We start from the raw sequence: 16,452 nt of genomic DNA, 5'->3' as shown, positions 1-16,452 counted from the left end.
GCTTTGGGCACAGGAGATAATTCACTGCGCTTCCCTAAATCTCATAAAGTTTGGAATATATTGCCGCAATACTGTAAGGATATTGTCGCTTCTCTGCCTCCCACTTCACCACTCCCAACCTCGAAACGTGTTTATATACGTGAATCAGAAGCTGGCGTATCAGGTCTCTGCGTGAAACATAGTTGAAACCACCTGCAGGTGTTTCAGAACATGCTTAAAACCTCTTTTCAGAAGGGCTGTTGATGAACATGCACGAAATCGTTGGTTTTATAAAAATTATTCTCTATTTCCAAGCATTACCTGCTGTTCTCATGATATGGCAAAGTTATTTTATTTTACTTTCGCCGTCCGACACCCTTCTTCTCTCTATAGGTAATGTCCTGCTCGCCTTCTGCCTCTGAATCGTGTAAATTTTATTATGTATGTTATTACACTTTAACTGTTTCTATGTCGTATTTTAAGAGGCGGAAATTAAGGTTCCTAATAACCACTCTCTGGTTGGCCAACGTACCTGTCTCGCAGAGCAGTGCGCTGTGCATTAAGCTACACGAACAGGTCAATGTGCATATTAAAACGCGTAGAACACTGTAAAGTAACATATCTGCAGCAAGATGCAGTAGTATGATATTTAGTGTGAACAAGGAGTGATGTGTAGATAGGAAATATTGGTTTGTGACCATTCTGTAAGCCGCTTGACACTTGAGCTTCTTTTAAAAACGTACCTCCGATATCACCAGTAGGCGACTGTAGACGCACACCAGAAGAACATTCTTTGTCAAGCACTGAAGGAGTGCCGGCGCACTGAGAACAGCGCGAGTAAAATTTTATCTGTGAAGAGACACATATACATATGGTGTGTGACATGGACGAGTTATTAATCGCACAATGCCAGTTGAAAGGGCTTATATGTATTTCGTTGAATATGAATCAGCGCTCGTATGGAAAAGTTTTTAATCACGAGTACGCCTCACTCTGTCAGATTGTGTGGTTCGTGCACTGTCTGTCACTACATTATTGTTAAATCTAAATAGTTTAAAAAGGAAGGAAGATTATAGGCTACAAGTTCGGGTTTGTGAAGGATGGTGAACGGAATCCGCCCATGTTCCTTTCAAAGGAACCATCCACCATTTAGAAAAATCACTTGAAACCTAAATCTGAGTGGCTGGACGGGGATTTGAAGCGCTGTTCTCCCGAGTTCAATTGGGCCACCACCTTCTGTAGAATGCTCACATCGACTCTAGAAGCAATAGACTTGGTAAAACAGACGCGGCACTCGCGTTTTCAATAAAGGCAGTGATGTTGGCTGGGATCCGGGTAACGCCTGTAGATACGGCAACCAGCAAGACACAAGAGTGCGTCGGGTACGAGGACTGCGAGGCGATAAATTGTGCAATTTTGGTAGCGCAATTGACAAATTGTGCTTTGAAATGCCATGGTTCTACCTGCCTATTTTAAACAATTATCACGCAAATTAACGATATTTATTTCAAATGATACGCTTTGTAAAGAAATTACAGGACCAGTTACTTTTATGAAGTGAGGACCAGCAGCAACTGGGATAATTACATTTTATTTTTTCTTCAGTTTCCGGCATAGTTGCGCTCAAAAGTTTTTATTTGTGGTGACTAGATTCGGATTACATTGTCCATTCTCATACCGTAGCCTTAATTGTAAACGCAATGTACGCTAACATTTGAGAATGGACAATTTAGTCCGAATCTAGTCGTCACAAATAAAAATTTTTGAACACAACTGTGACGAAAACAGAAGTAAAAATAAAATTTAGTTACTTTTATATCGGAAACAATATTATTACGATATTCAAGTGTTCTTCATTTACATTTTCGTACAGAAATATGAAACAGATTCATTACACACATCTTACGTTTCAGTAGGAAAATTTCTTTTGTGCTTCACAAAGTTAAGAGTACAGTGCCCGTTCCATTTCACAAGCAATTTTTTAATATTTTCGGCGGTATACCGTCCCTGTATGTTGATTCAATAAACGGATGCAAGTTATAAGTCACCAGGCTGTAGATATAATAGCACACGTTAAGGCCTTGGAGACATTATAGTTTGCAAAAGCATAAAGTACCGCTGTATCACTGAACACATTAGAAATGAAGCTCTTTGTACCATTCTGCGAACAAATAGAAATTGATGGGTTACTTCACCAACGTAAATAATACGTATTAACTTTCTACATTTTACTGATGGATTTTGCAAGGCACACATTTGGGATTTAACTAATTTCAATCAAAGTTATTACTATAATGAGATTTTCACTCTGCAGCGGAGTGTGAGCTGATATGAAACTTCCTGGCAGATTAAAACTGTGTGCCCGACCGAGACTCGAACTCGGGACCTTTGCTTTTCCGGCACACAGTTTTAATCTGCCAGGAAGTTTTAAGGTCAAAGATATTGTGCCTACGCAAGCCTGCAGGGTTGCCACATCTTGCAAAGAAAATCAATCTCATTACTTTATTGTCCCACCTTTTAGTCATTGATCACTTAAAATCAGCAGTCGACAGAGCATCTCCTGCGAATCTTGCAGAACTAGCACTCCTGAAAGAAAGGTTCGCAGGAGAGCTTCTGTAAAGTTTGGAAGGTAGGAGACGGATACTGGCAGAAGTAAAGCTGTGAGTACCGGGCGTCAGTAGTGCTTCAGTAGCCCAGATGGTAGAGCACTTGCCCGCGAAAGGCAAAGGTCCCGAGTTCGAGTCTCGGTCGGGCACACAGTTTTAATCTGCCAGGAAGTTTCAAAGTTATTACTTTTAATATAATTGCACTTAACTGTGCTATTTCGCATTTATAATAATGTAACGGGCAATGTGCGCCAGCTGGCGAAATGTAAATAGTGTACAACAAAATCATTTTATTTTCAAAGAACTCTCCTGCTTTTGACCACAGTTAACCTTTACGAAACACAATTACAAAACAGCATATTCCTTTCGATGTTAAAACTAAAATAAAAAATATAACTTACTCATAACATTAATGAAAATCACGTTTCTTGTAGTGGCCATTTTCGCAGCAGCTGTATATAAATTGCAATTGTGCAGCATGCAAAAGGCATTTTCTTCGAAACAACTGCAATTTAATGAAAATCTCATGTTTTTTCCTCCGGGGTTTTAGTTATTGCACAGGGACAAGCAGAACATCGGTAGGCATAGTGGTAGTGCTGAAGAGCATGTTGTTTACTGGCGGAGACCAGTCTAGCAGCGCTTCGGCTTTTTGCCCACGGCCACACAACGCTCTGGAGAAGAGCCGCCCCTGTGAGCGGCAATGGCTGAGGGCTTGAACAGGGAGAGATGGTTATGCGACGTGGCCGGTGGGAGCCACATTAGCAATGTCTTGTCTGACCTACCAGCAGATGCTGAAGCACTACGCACCAGATTTAGCAGTGAAGTTTCTCTCATGAAGCATAACATCAAAGTCTACCTACGACGACTCCTGAACTAGTTTTGTCTGAAGTTTGTTGTGTCTATGTCCTGGAGTCTCATTATCCAGTTTAGAGTTCTGGCCAATAAAATTATTTGTTGTGATTCTTGAGTTTCTCCCGGCGTATTTGATAATCAAAATATCCACGGGTGTACTGCCGGTCTATAGTGTCCAACGGGCACAATATTTCGGCGATCAAACATGTCGCCATCATCAGGTGAACTGACGGACTGAGCTCCTGTGAACGCGCCGGCACGGAGATTCGTACGCGTACGGATCTCCGTGCCGGCGCGTTCACAGGAGCTCAGTCCGTCAGTTCACCTGATGATGGCGACATGTTTGATCGCCGAAATATTGTGCCCGTTGGACACTATAGACCGGCAGTACACCCGTGCATATTTTGATTAAAATTATTTGTTAATACGTCTTAGTTGCCCTCTTCTGCCAAGGCACAAAAATTTCTTGGTAAGAAATGTCCTCTCTGAAAGCGACCCAGCGTTAACGTATGAGGATTGCCCAGATATTAATACACCGCATTTTTTTTCTCAGCCGAAAATAATGCTACGAATGCCAAACGTTGCATATGTGTTACCTGAAGTCTCCCGAGTGAGCGTGCCAAGTTTCCGTCGCTCCCGACAGATACCGTAACTGCAGGACTGTATCAAAATGGTGTCTGTAGGTGATGTACGTTACAAGCAACGTGCCACCATTGAATTTCCCACTGCAGAGGAAGACGTAGTAGGGAATATTCACAAATACTTGTGCAAAGTCTATGGAGCATCTGCTGTCAAAAGAAGCACAGTTAGTCGGTGGGCGAGGTCATCAATGGCTGTTCGGCGGAGCTCCACGATTTGCAGCCTTCGGCGAGACCATCCGCGACTGTCACACCTGACATGTTGCAGCGAGCTGATGTTGATTCGCGAGGACAGCCACATTCGTGGAAGAAATTTTGAGGACTATGAGGAGGTGATTCACACAAGACAAGGGTTGGTACCGACAGGGCACACACGCCCTTGTTTCGCACTGGAGGAAGGCCAGAACGGGATGGAGATTACATTGAGAAATAGGATGTGTAGATAAAACACCATTCTTTCGTGTGTGTAATTCATGTTCAATAAAAAATTGTTGAAGAAAAAAATGCGGTGCCTTACTTTCTGGGCAACCTTCGTAGCTTCTCATATACCTGCAAGCTCCGTGTCTAGCTGAATTGTCAGTCTGTCAGAACTCTTTTTGAGGAGCGCCTTTGTTATGAAATTATCTGTGATCCTGTAGCAAGTCAATAATATCCGCCAGGTGTACCTCTGACGCGTCTGGTCGTAGGATGGAGCTTGGAGACCCTTTTACGGCGCCATTCCGTGTGTCATATCGTGGTTCCAGGTGACGAGATAACCCCCCCCCCCCCCCCCCTGGCGCATCCTTCAGAATATATTTACATTACATTAAAAAAAATTTGTTTCATTGTGGACACTGAAAACTTCGGAAAAAGTTTAAAAAACATAGATACAGTGCCTGGCGAAAAAAGTGAAGCATCTAGAACACACGGTCAATATTACTTCGTACAAGTAGACGTCATCGCCGCTTTGGAAACCTCTATGTAACAAGTACAACGGCCACCGTAGTGCATTAATGTTGTCCGTGTTTAGTATTGTTACCAGGTTCGGTAGGCTAAAAAAGGGTCGTGAACAGCGTCAGATACTCAGTGATCACTATAAAACGGAGATGCCGTGTGATACAGCGTTATCCGCATCCGACAGAGTTTGAAAAGGGCCTTATTGTGGATCTCCATCTGTCCAGATGGTCTATTCGTGCCGTATCTGGATATGTAGAGCAGAGCTTGAGAGTGGCCCGATGTTAGACTGCATGGGACAGGCATACTCCTCGTCAAGGTACCGGTCGACCACGTCTCATCACCACAAGGGAAGATGGCCGCACTGTGCACCAAGCACATCGTGACCCCTTCCAGATCTGCGTCTGCCTTCTAGATTGATGCTATGACCGGGGAGCGTAGACCTTCTGTTCAGTTCTGCACTACCTCGGTTGACCATCGTCGGCGATTATGGAGGCGACCTGGGGAGGGGTCCCATTATTCCAGTGTTTTCGAGAGGCACATCTTTGTTACGCCTGGCGTCGTTGTGTGGAGACCCATCGGGTATGAGCAGTGGTGGTAGTGAGTGAGGGAATTCTAGTGGCACAGACAGGTCATGTGTTGCCTCTCAAGCGACGGTATCGTGGTGTTATTTTTCAGCAAGACAATGCTCGTCCGCATTTGGCTCTATGGCCTGCCTGCGTGATGCTGAGGTACTCCTCATGACTGTCCTCGGTAGAAGATGAGCGACAAGAGCTCGGATATCAACTCACTGACCAGTTACAACAGCTGTAGACCAGCTTGCTGCAGGAGGGGGTTGCAACGGCTTTAGTACACCATTCCCAAACGAATCATGGCATGGATCCAGGCTAGGGAGGGTGCAACGTCATACTGATAAGTGTGTTTATACAGCCAAGTTCTTTGGTAATTTGACTCGAATTTGTAATCGCTGAAATAACATCACATAAGCTCTCAGGCTGTGAACTCTCATTTCGTTTCCTCGTCCCCTGCTGGGTGCTTCTCCTTCTTCTTCTTCTTCTTGTGCACTGGACAACTATTATGTTGAAGTGTATTCCCGTTTTGCTTGTGGGCTGAACATACGACGGCAAGCAGCCAAACAGTTCCCACGGAGTAGCGTGCCCAACTTCTGCTTATTATCCCTAAATGAAGCGCGTCCTTTTCAGTCACGCCTCCGTTCTGTCCTAGAGGCGCCTGATGCTGCAGACATTGGACAGACAGCAGAGTGACTCACCTGCAGTTCGCGCAGCGCGTCTCGGAGCTGCTCCTCGGTGCGCAGGTTGCCCGTCTCCTTGTCCGACTGAGGCAGGTAGCCGTAGCGCATCAGGTAGTTTTGCTGCCAACACACAAAAAGGCGCCCGTCACTCACTATATAGCACACATATCGCATGTACACATATATACATCTATATTTAATGTAATTTAAAAATGGGCATGAAAGGTGGACCAAACAGTTTTTGCAACTTCAAAATGTTTAAATGTGTTTGAAATGTTAAGGTCATCGGTCCCTAAGCTTACACACTACTTAACCTAAATTATCCTGAGGACAAACACACCCATGCCCGGGGGAGGATTCGAATCTCCGTCGGGATCAGCCGTACAGTCCATGACTGCAGAGCCTTTAGACCGCTCGGCTAATCCCGCGCGGCTTTGTAACTTCATTAACGCTCCCAACACCAACATATTTTCAGTAACGTGATTCTTGAGTCTCTCCCGGCGTATTTGATAATCAAAATATCCACGGGTGTACTGCCGGTTTATAGTGTCCAACATGTTTGATCGCCGAAATATTGTGCCCGTTGGACACTATAGACCGGCAGTACACCCGTGGATATTTTGATTATTTTCAGTAACGTTTGTTACCAATGGGAGGAGGTTGATTTATGTCCACCCTAATAAAAATTACAAAAAAAACATCAGATTTGTTAGTATTGGTTAAAAACAGTCTTGGTTGCAATTTTATTTTTTTATTTTTCAACTACGCGTTACGCCTTATTTAGGCATCTTCAGGTTATCTTAATTTGGTATTTCTTAGAAGGATCCTTTAGTCAGTGTAGCCAAAGGGCATCGTCGAATATATCAGGCCAACATCGCCTTCGTTAAACTCAGTAAAAAATTTAATTTTCTATACTGTTACTCGCCCCTGTGAACGAGAACGCGATATGCAGGTTTTGGAGTCACTCGCGTCCATCTAGAAAAGTTTTTATCGAGTTTAACGAAGGCGATGTTGGCCTGATATTTTCGACGATACCGTTTGGCTACAATGACTAAAGAATCCTTCTAAGAAATACCAAATTAAGGTAACCTGAAGACGTCTAAATAAGGCGAAACGCGTAGTTGAAAAATTAAAAAAAAATTCTGAAACACGTAATTTTTTATTTTTAGTAGAGAGACCAGATAACAATTTTCGTAGTTTTAGCTTCAAAACTGATTTTATAGCCACATATTTTCAAAAAAGCTTTCTGTCAATTATTTCACCCCCTTATGGGTGGAATTTCGAAAAATCACTTCTTAAACGATGCCTATTCTATAAGCTCAAAAGCCTCTCCAAATTATGAGTTTCTATCCGCAGCGGTTTGTGCTAAGCGATGATGAGTCATGCAGTCTGCCAGTCAGTCGGCCAGGACATTCCTTCTTACAAGAGATTAGCGTCCTGGATGGAGATGGGGTCCGCTGTACGAGATGACCAAGGTCAGGGCCATCACTGATCTCGTCCAGCACAACGTAAACCAGTTCACTGAATCTGTGCAGTAACACTGTGGTACCTGCATCTGACTTGTGACTCGTTTCGCCAGAACGGGGCATACAACATGTGGAAAGAATGTAAAGTAACGCCACGGCACAGGCTTGCAGTGCTATAATCTGAAACCTGCTTCCCTGCCCGCCCTCCCCCCCTCCCCCCAACCCCCTCAACACCTCTCAGAAGGTGGTGGTTTACGAATTGTACATGTGGTAGACGCTGCCTAACATGCATCATGAGATACGCTTCCTGCACGGAAACTTCTCCAGTCCCCTCCACAGACCATGCATCAGAGGCTCAACAACTTTTTCGTAGGACTCAACACCAGAAGGTCGGATAGGGCCGTATAGTGGTAAAGCGCGTGCCTGAAAGCAAGTCGTGGGATCGAATCCTGGTCGGACCACAAAAAAATTCCGTCTGCCTTCACCTCGCACGACATGAGAAGTCTTCATGGACGGTATGTGCTTCGAATTCCAACTCCTTGGTGGATAACTAAAATAGACTAGGAGGACACAAGTCACCAAAGTGGCATCCAATCGAAAGACTTGTACTCAGCCATTGAGTCACACGTAATTACTATTATTGTTATTATAACAGCAGAAGAAGATCTAAATCACTTTTTCGTTCCTTGTGAACATCTACATCTACATCCATACTCCGCAAGCCACCTGACGGTGTGTAGCTGAGGGTACCCTGAGTACCTCTATCGGTTCTCCCTTCTATTACAGTCTCGTATTGTTCGTGGAAAGAAGGATTGTCGGTATGCCCCGGTGTGGGCTCTAATCTCTCTGATTTTATCCTCATGGTCTCTTCGCGAGATATACGTAGGAGGGAGCTGTATACTGCTTGACTCTTCGGTGAAGGTATGTTCTCTAAACTTTAACAAAAGCCCGTACCGAGCTACTGAGCGTCTGTCCTGCAGAGTCTTCCACTGGAGTTTATCTATCATCTCCGTAACGCTATCGCGATTACTAAATGATCCTGTAACGAAGCGCGCTGCTCTCCGTTGGATCTTCTCTATCTCTTCTATCAACCCCCTCTGGCGCGGATCCCACACTGCTGAGCAGTATTCAAGCAGTGGGCGAACAAGCGTACTGTAACCTACTTCCTTTGTTGTCGGATTGTATTTCCTTAGGATTCTTCCAATGAATCTCAGTCTGGCATCTGCTTTACCGACGATCAACTTTATATGATCATTCCATTTTAAATCACTCCTAATGCGTACTCCCAGATAATTTATAGAATTAACTGCTTCCAGTTGCTGACCTGCTATTTTGTAGCTAAATGATAAGGGTTCTATCTTTCTATGTATTCGCATCACATTACACTTGTTTACATTGAGATTCAATTGCCATTCCGTGCACCATGCGTCAATTCGCTGCAGATCCTCCTGCAATTCAGTACAATTTTCCATTGTTGCAACCTCTCGATACACTACAGCATCGTCTGCAAAAAGCCTCAGTGAACTTCTGATGTCATCCACAAGGTCATTTATGTATATTGTGAATAGCAAACTGCGTCTCAATCAGCAACTTGCTATATGCACGAGACAACGCAACTGAGTTACCGGTTCCTCGCCACTCTGGCTATAAAATACAACTACTTAGAGAATGATCGTGGCCTTCTGAAGAGATTTTACTCTGACATATATGAGAGTTTTTTCGCAGGGTTTGCGTACCACGTGCTCTCTAAGTCCCGAAACATTCTTTTCTTCAAAACATTATACATGCACCAGTTACGTAACGTGGTACCAGCTGATGTAGGTTTCCGCGCCTCTTTTCCTCTTAGAAGTAAAGCTTGCAATCTATCCCTGTGTCATTACTGATCTTTACATACATTTTACTTCATGGTTGATATGGATAAAGCACTATTTCTATATATATATCTCCTTGAATTTAGATCTCAGAAAAAGCGAATCTGCGAAAAAATGCTATACCAGGTATCTTTCTCTTGCTTCAACATTCCAACGAGGCGGATGCAAGGGATATTGTCCACAAACTCACTGTTGAAATGGAGTAACCGAACACAATTCGTTTTGATAATAAAAGGAATCTTGAGTGCATATGCTGTTGCAGTGGCTAGTTTTGTGTTGTTTACCATAATTGAAGACGTAGTATTTTAAGAGAGTTTCAGAAACGATATTAGTGAGTAGCTAATTCCTATTTGTCCTGAATAAGAACTGCAGTTGATCAAATCGACACCCGGATGTGACAGACCTCATGCTGTCCATTGACTGAAAATTTCCTCCTCTGGCCTGGTGATCCATTGATATATAGTTCTGGTATTTCATTTTCGTTGCAACATATTTTCACTACGTGTGTTTCGTAACCTAAAGGCAGTCGTCTGCTTGGCTGCTGACTTGTCTACAAACCCAGCTGAGAACGACAACTGCGACAAAGAATTTTCAAATCTTCGACAAGTCAGGCCTCCCACCTGAAAAGTTTTAGGGAGGACGTCAATGAGCTGCAGATGGCTGGCTTGGCCCATGTTTTTTGTCTAACTAACAAGTCGCCCACATAAGGCGCAGTGTGTCATCAGGGCAATTTTCCGAATGATTAGAGGATTTTAAAAGATACGAACAGCATATTTGAATCTGTAAAGCCAGAAATCTGAAGAAAACCGGTAATACATGTTCTTGGGGAATTGTTGTAGCAGCAGTTTCGCATGAGAAAGCAGACATCATTCAAACCACGAGAAGATATCCAAAAAGGGAGCTGTTGACCATGCTGCAGAACAGTTTAAATAAATCATCATCATCATCATCTTGAAAAAGCGTTAAAATGGTTTGTATTATTAATATATTATAAAATTACGGCGAGGAGGATACGAGACTACATCGTGTGTGCACCCAAAACGAGAAATTCAGAAAAAACGGGTATCTCTCTCACGGATACCATCATATTTGAATCATGAGTAAGATCATATTACTGCTATTTATTTGATGTTTCTGCAGTTCCGTGAACGATACGATTGCTATTGTTAAAAAGTGCTTTACCAAGAGCTTAGCTTGCGAGAAAATGCCCGGAGAGTCTAATAATCTCTCGCGTTAGATATTTAGTGCATATTTTTTGACTGTTACCGTGTGACTGTTTGTGAGATTTTTGTATTTCAGGCACTTGGTCGAGATCAGCGTCTGCACCGGCGCTGTTAGCAAGAAAAAGGGCTACCTAAACGTGCAACTGTTATCAGTACATTATTATTCTGTCAGATCTGTTTATGCATGCGATGTTACATCAGCGCTACTCACTGTGAAAGTGTATGACGGAAACCTTAAATGCGTCAGTAGCAGAAGGGCGCACGGTCGAAAAAACTGGAAGGCGACGTATCCCAGAAGATATTGGAACAAGAAGGAAGAAAACTGTCAGACTGCATGAGAGATGTAGGGCCGAAGAAAAAGTCTCGCGTGGCACAAGAGCGGCGTTTATCAGATGCTGGGAGAGGAACTGAGGGGAGGGGGGGGAGGGAAAGGGGTGGGGGAGGGGGGAAGCAGGCGTCTCCCGTGAGAACCGTCCACAGAGCACTGGCAGGCCGCAAGGCGCGTACCAACCCCTCGCCACACCTCACCACACCGGCGTCATGTAATCACCTGCCTCGCTCTCTGTCATCCATCCATCCATCTCTTACGGGGTCTACCTAGTTCTTTCTTTCCAGTCGGCCGATAATTCGTTATCTTTTGTGGCAGTTTGTTTTCTGTCACTCTGTCAACATGATACTTCCATTTCACTTTATTCTCTTCTATCTCGATATTAACAAAAAGATTTTAAAATATGGTCTTATTGTTTCATTCTTTATTTTGTCCATTTTATTGCAACCTCTTACATATGTCTTGTATACGTCATTTTTCTTTTTTTTCTTTTCTTTTTTTTTGTTACTGTCCATGATTCGGAACTATATAGAGTAGTAGCTACAGCCATGACTTATAGAATTTTATTTGTTTCGTTTCTTGTTTTTCTTCATAAATTTTTTCTAGTTGTTTCACAGTTAGCTTGGTATTTATTTTCTACTCAATGTCTTTGCCGTAGTTACAGCTAATATCACATTCCAGATAGCTGAAATGGTATACTTGTTCTAAGATTTTCTCATTTATTATTATTTTTGATCTGAGTGAATTCTTTCTTTTGAAAGCCACTGCCTTTGTCTTCTTTGCAGATATAGTTAAGCTGTAATATATTGCATTTTGACTCAATCTATGTCTACATCTCCATCCACATAGATACTCCGCAAGCCACCGTAAGGTGTGTGGCGGAGGGTATCCTGTACTACTATTTGCAAATAGAGCGAGGAGAAAACGACTGTCGGCGAGCCTCCGTATAATCCCCAATTTCTCGTATCTTATCTTCGTGGTCCTTACGCGCCATGTATGTTGGCGGTAGTAGAATCGTTCTGCAGTCAGCTTCAAATGCCAGTTCTCTAAATTTTCTTAATAGTGTTTCCCGAAAAGAACGCCACCTTCCCACATTGATTCCCATTTGAGTTCCCGACGCACTTCCGTAATACTTACGTCACATTCGAACCTACCGGTAACAAATCTAGCAGCCCTCCTCTGAATTGTTTCGATGTCTTCCTTCGATCCGATCTGGTGCGAATCCCAAACACCGAACAGTACTCACTCAAGAATGGGTCGCACCAGCGTCCTATACGCGGTCTCCTTTGCAGGTGAAGCACTCTTTCCTAAAATTCTCCCACTAAACCGAAGTCGACCATTTGCTTTCCCCTGCACAGTTTTCACCTGCCCTTTCCACCTCATATTGTTAAGCAACGTTACACCCAGATATTTAAACGACTTGACTGTGTCAAGTTGGACACTAGTAAAGATGTATCCGAACATTATAGGTTTCTTCTTCCTACTCATCTGCATTGACTTACATTTTTCCGCATTTAGGGCTAGCTGTCATTAATAACACCAACTCGAAATTTTGCCTAAGTCATCTTGTATCTCCTACAGTCATTCAACAAAGACACCTTACCGTACACCATGGCACCATCAGCAGACAACCGCAAACTGCTGCCTCCCTGACCGCCATATCATTTATGTTTATAGAGAACGGCAGCGGTCCTATCACACTTTCCCTGGGGCCCTCCTGACAATACCAATCTCTCTGACGAACACTCGCCGAAGAGGACAACATACTGGGTTCTATTATTGAAGAAGTTTCCGAGCCACTCACATATCTGTGAACTTATTCCACATGCTAGTACCTTCATTAACAGCGTGCAATGGGGCACTATGTCCAATGCTTTCCGGAAATCTATGAATATGGAATCTGCCTGTTGCCCTTCATCCATAGTTCTCAGTACATCACGTGAGAAAAGGGTAAGCTGAGTTTCGCACGAGCGATGTTTTCTGAAACCGTGCTGATTTGTGGACGTAAGCTGCTTAGTCCCAAGAAAATTTATTATATTCTGGCTGAGAAAAAAAAATTAGGGGTATTGGTCTGTAACGTCGGCGTACCGTTCTTTTACCTATACTGGAGTCACCTGCGCTTTTTTCCAGTCGCTTGGGACTTTGTACTGGGGGAGAGATTCACGATAAATGTATGCTAGGTAAGGGGCCAGTGCCGTAGACTAGTCATTGTAAGACTAAACTAGGATTCCATCCGCACCTGTTGATTTATTTGTTTTCAAATCTTTAAGTTGTTTCTCTATGCTAGGTACGCTTATTTCTACATCGTGCATACGGGAGTCTGTCCGATGGTCAAATGACGATGTATTTGTACGGTTCTCCTGTGTGAACGATTTCTTGAACGTGAAATTTAAAACTTCAGCTTTCGTTTTGCTATCTTCAGCTGCTACATCAGACTGGTCAATGAGGGACTGACTGGAAGCCTTAGACAACTTAGCCACTTTACATACCATCAGAATTTTCTAGGGTTCTCTGTCAGATCTTTGGCTAAGGTGTGTCGGTGGTAGCTGTCTGCTTTGAGCATGGATCTTTTGACAGACGCACGAATTGCTACTAGCCTTCGCTTGTCTTCGTTTGTGCGTCCCCTTTTGAATACTCTTCGTAAGTTATCTTCTGTTTCCTGTCTAATTTCCTGGTCATCTTAATGCTACGGTATATCCTATTTGAATTCCTAAGTGTATTTCATCTTTCCACTCCATAACTGTGTTGTCAGTATATAAATTAAAGAAAGTGTGTGATAGACTGCACCCTTGTCGAACACTATGATTTATTATTTTCGAACCTGATCTTATAACTACTTTTGTGTTCATAGATAATCTCTCTGTGACATTAATAAGATGTTTTCGAAAACCTCTTATTTCCAATATTTTTCACAAAAGGGGTCTCTTTACTTCATTAATGGCTTTCTCAAAATCAATACTTGCTAAATGCGTTTCTAAGCCAAATTCCCGATGGTTTTCAATAGTTGTCTAATTATAAGCATATTATCATTACGAGAACGTCCCTTTCTTAAGCCACACGATTCACCATAAACTCCATACATAGTTTTCTACAGTTTAGCTGATACACGTCGAGTCAGAGGTGACGTCATACTCGCTAGTTAGCGACTTTGAAATTGCTGTCTCGGTCAAGGTCCTACTTGATGGGTTCGGGTTGTCTCTTTCCTCTGACTAATATGAAGTGGTAAGTATGTGTGTGTGTGTGTGTGTGTGTGTGTGTGTGTGTGTGTACTGCGTCCTTGACTTACCTCCTTCCTGCCACGGTGAGCTGAAGAAGGAACTCTTCTACGGCTAACAGTGAACCATTTACACTCCCCCCCCCCCCCCCGTCCCTCACACCTGTGTGAAAATTGCGCAACATCAGGGTCGATAGACCACATTGTAATTTAATTTTCTGTCCTGTGGTCTGGTGTACGTCTTACACAGGACCTTCCAACTGTTTTAAGTGATAATGAGACTAGTGCGTTACTTATTTTAAGGTTTTTCGTGTTGTCGGAGCTTCGTCGCAAATATATGGGTGTGAGGGGGGGGGGGCGGGGGAGGGGTATTAACGTGTTGCAAAACGTCTGGGTTAGTCATTATTATTTAGTGGTTGTATATAGAGTTGCGATCTACAAAACCTGCGGTTCGATAGTTTTGATACACAGTACGTAAATGACGTAGTAAATGGTAGGATTACCGGTGGTATTGATAGCACTGGTAAGGAAAGAAACGTAAATGAATGTGTGAGACAGAAATTGGGAGCCAATGACTTCTCTTCGTTTGTTTGTTTCTTTTGCATATAATTTCAACTGCACATCGGTCAGTGTTAGTCCTTTGTGTGTTTTATATCCTTACAAAATATGAACTCCTTTTTATAAGTAATAAAAACTAGTTGATCACTTAAAGCAATTGCTTTTGATGTAACAACAGTTCACATTCACAAAAATTTTGTACTCAACAGAAGTTCTTCTCAATGATCAAAGGCAAGAGTTTCCTGTTATTATTGATACTGTAAAAGTTGTTTATGAATAATGCAATCATGTTTTATCTAAGTTCAAGAACGTATTGAAGTAATACTTGATATGTTTTGTGGTTTTTTAGTATTAACTTTTTAGAACAAACTGCGTTTTATAGCGCAATGTGATATATCTGGAATTTTGTTTGTTTTGTTTTACCACCACAGTCCTCTGTTTGCCGTTACAAATTAACAGATTGCGAATAAAGCCAGAATTAAACATTGACAAATTCAGTTTTGTCGTAACTACAGTTTATTTGTATGTAACAGACAAGCGGATAACCGTGTAAAACAAAAAAAATTCCTCAGGTTATCTGGCCCTTCATACACCCTCACTCAGTTTCTAGACGGTTAACCGCTTCCTGTTTCTAGGGGAATCTAGGAAGACACTGGTCGCATACACACACACACATACATACATACACACACACACACACACACACACACACACACACACACACACACACACACACACACACACACACAGTGGGGTAATGCCCAGTAGTTATGCAACAATGTAATGTGCAGGTAACATAGGAAAACTACTGTAGTTTCGGCTTATTTCTGATGTCTGTGGCAGCCTACAGTAGGTCGCACAACAACAGTACTATCGTCCTTGCTTAAATATTTTACTCCAAGTATTTGATAATGGTTTTTATCCACTCTTATTTTACATTGTTTTTGTCTGGTAGTATGTTATTGTTTCTTAAGTCTTTCCTTACATCTTTGTTGTTTTTTATTTCCTGTTCACCGTGTTAGTTTCTTGTTCCTGTTTGGTTAAACGGACTGTTGCTGTTTTAATCGGTTTTAGCTACAATCGTCTCTTTATGAGTGGGTGCTCATGACTCAGTAGTTTTGCACTTAGAAAGCATAATAGCCATAATAACAAAACTAGTATTATCGTTATTTACCATATTCATTAAAACTAGACTTACTTCTCATAGGGAGTCATCCGCGACCCTTATTTATACAAATAGGATTATTTTCTGTTTGTCAGCCGCTGTTTTCCGTCTAAAAATTACCGGTTTCAGGTGGTGCCGCCCATGGTCAGATATATCTCGTAGTTACAGAGTAACCACCCTTAACGTAAGTTTCAGTATTTACTGTGACATATTTATGACTGGTTACTCTGTAACTGCGAGACATGATCTGAAGATGAGCGACACTGCCCGAATCCGGTCATTTTGAAATAAAAAACAGCGATCGCCAAACAGATATAAGCCAACTTTGCATCATCATCATCATCATCATCATCATCATCATCATCAT

At 42.5% G+C, this 16,452-nt stretch overlaps 1 protein-coding gene across 2 annotated transcripts in view; it reads right to left on the bottom strand.

Annotated features, from left to right (window-relative positions):
- Nucleotides 1-16,452, bottom strand: part of LOC126272445 (matrix metalloproteinase-2-like) — an 884,734-nt gene that overhangs the window by 293,051 nt on the left and 575,231 nt on the right. For both annotated transcript variants that reach the window (XM_049975331.1, XM_049975323.1), the window contains exon 2: nucleotides 6,279-6,380. In XM_049975331.1, the coding sequence (XP_049831288.1) occupies nucleotides 6,279-6,380 (102 nt within the window). The remainder of the gene's footprint in view (nucleotides 1-6,278; nucleotides 6,381-16,452) is intronic.

This window comes from Schistocerca gregaria, chromosome 1 (genome assembly GCF_023897955.1).
Source record: "Schistocerca gregaria isolate iqSchGreg1 chromosome 1, iqSchGreg1.2, whole genome shotgun sequence".
NCBI classification, from domain to species: domain Eukaryota; kingdom Metazoa; phylum Arthropoda; class Insecta; order Orthoptera; family Acrididae; genus Schistocerca; species Schistocerca gregaria.
The sequence above is the reverse complement of the archived record's forward strand: the minus strand, read 5'-3'. Positions and strand labels throughout refer to the sequence as shown.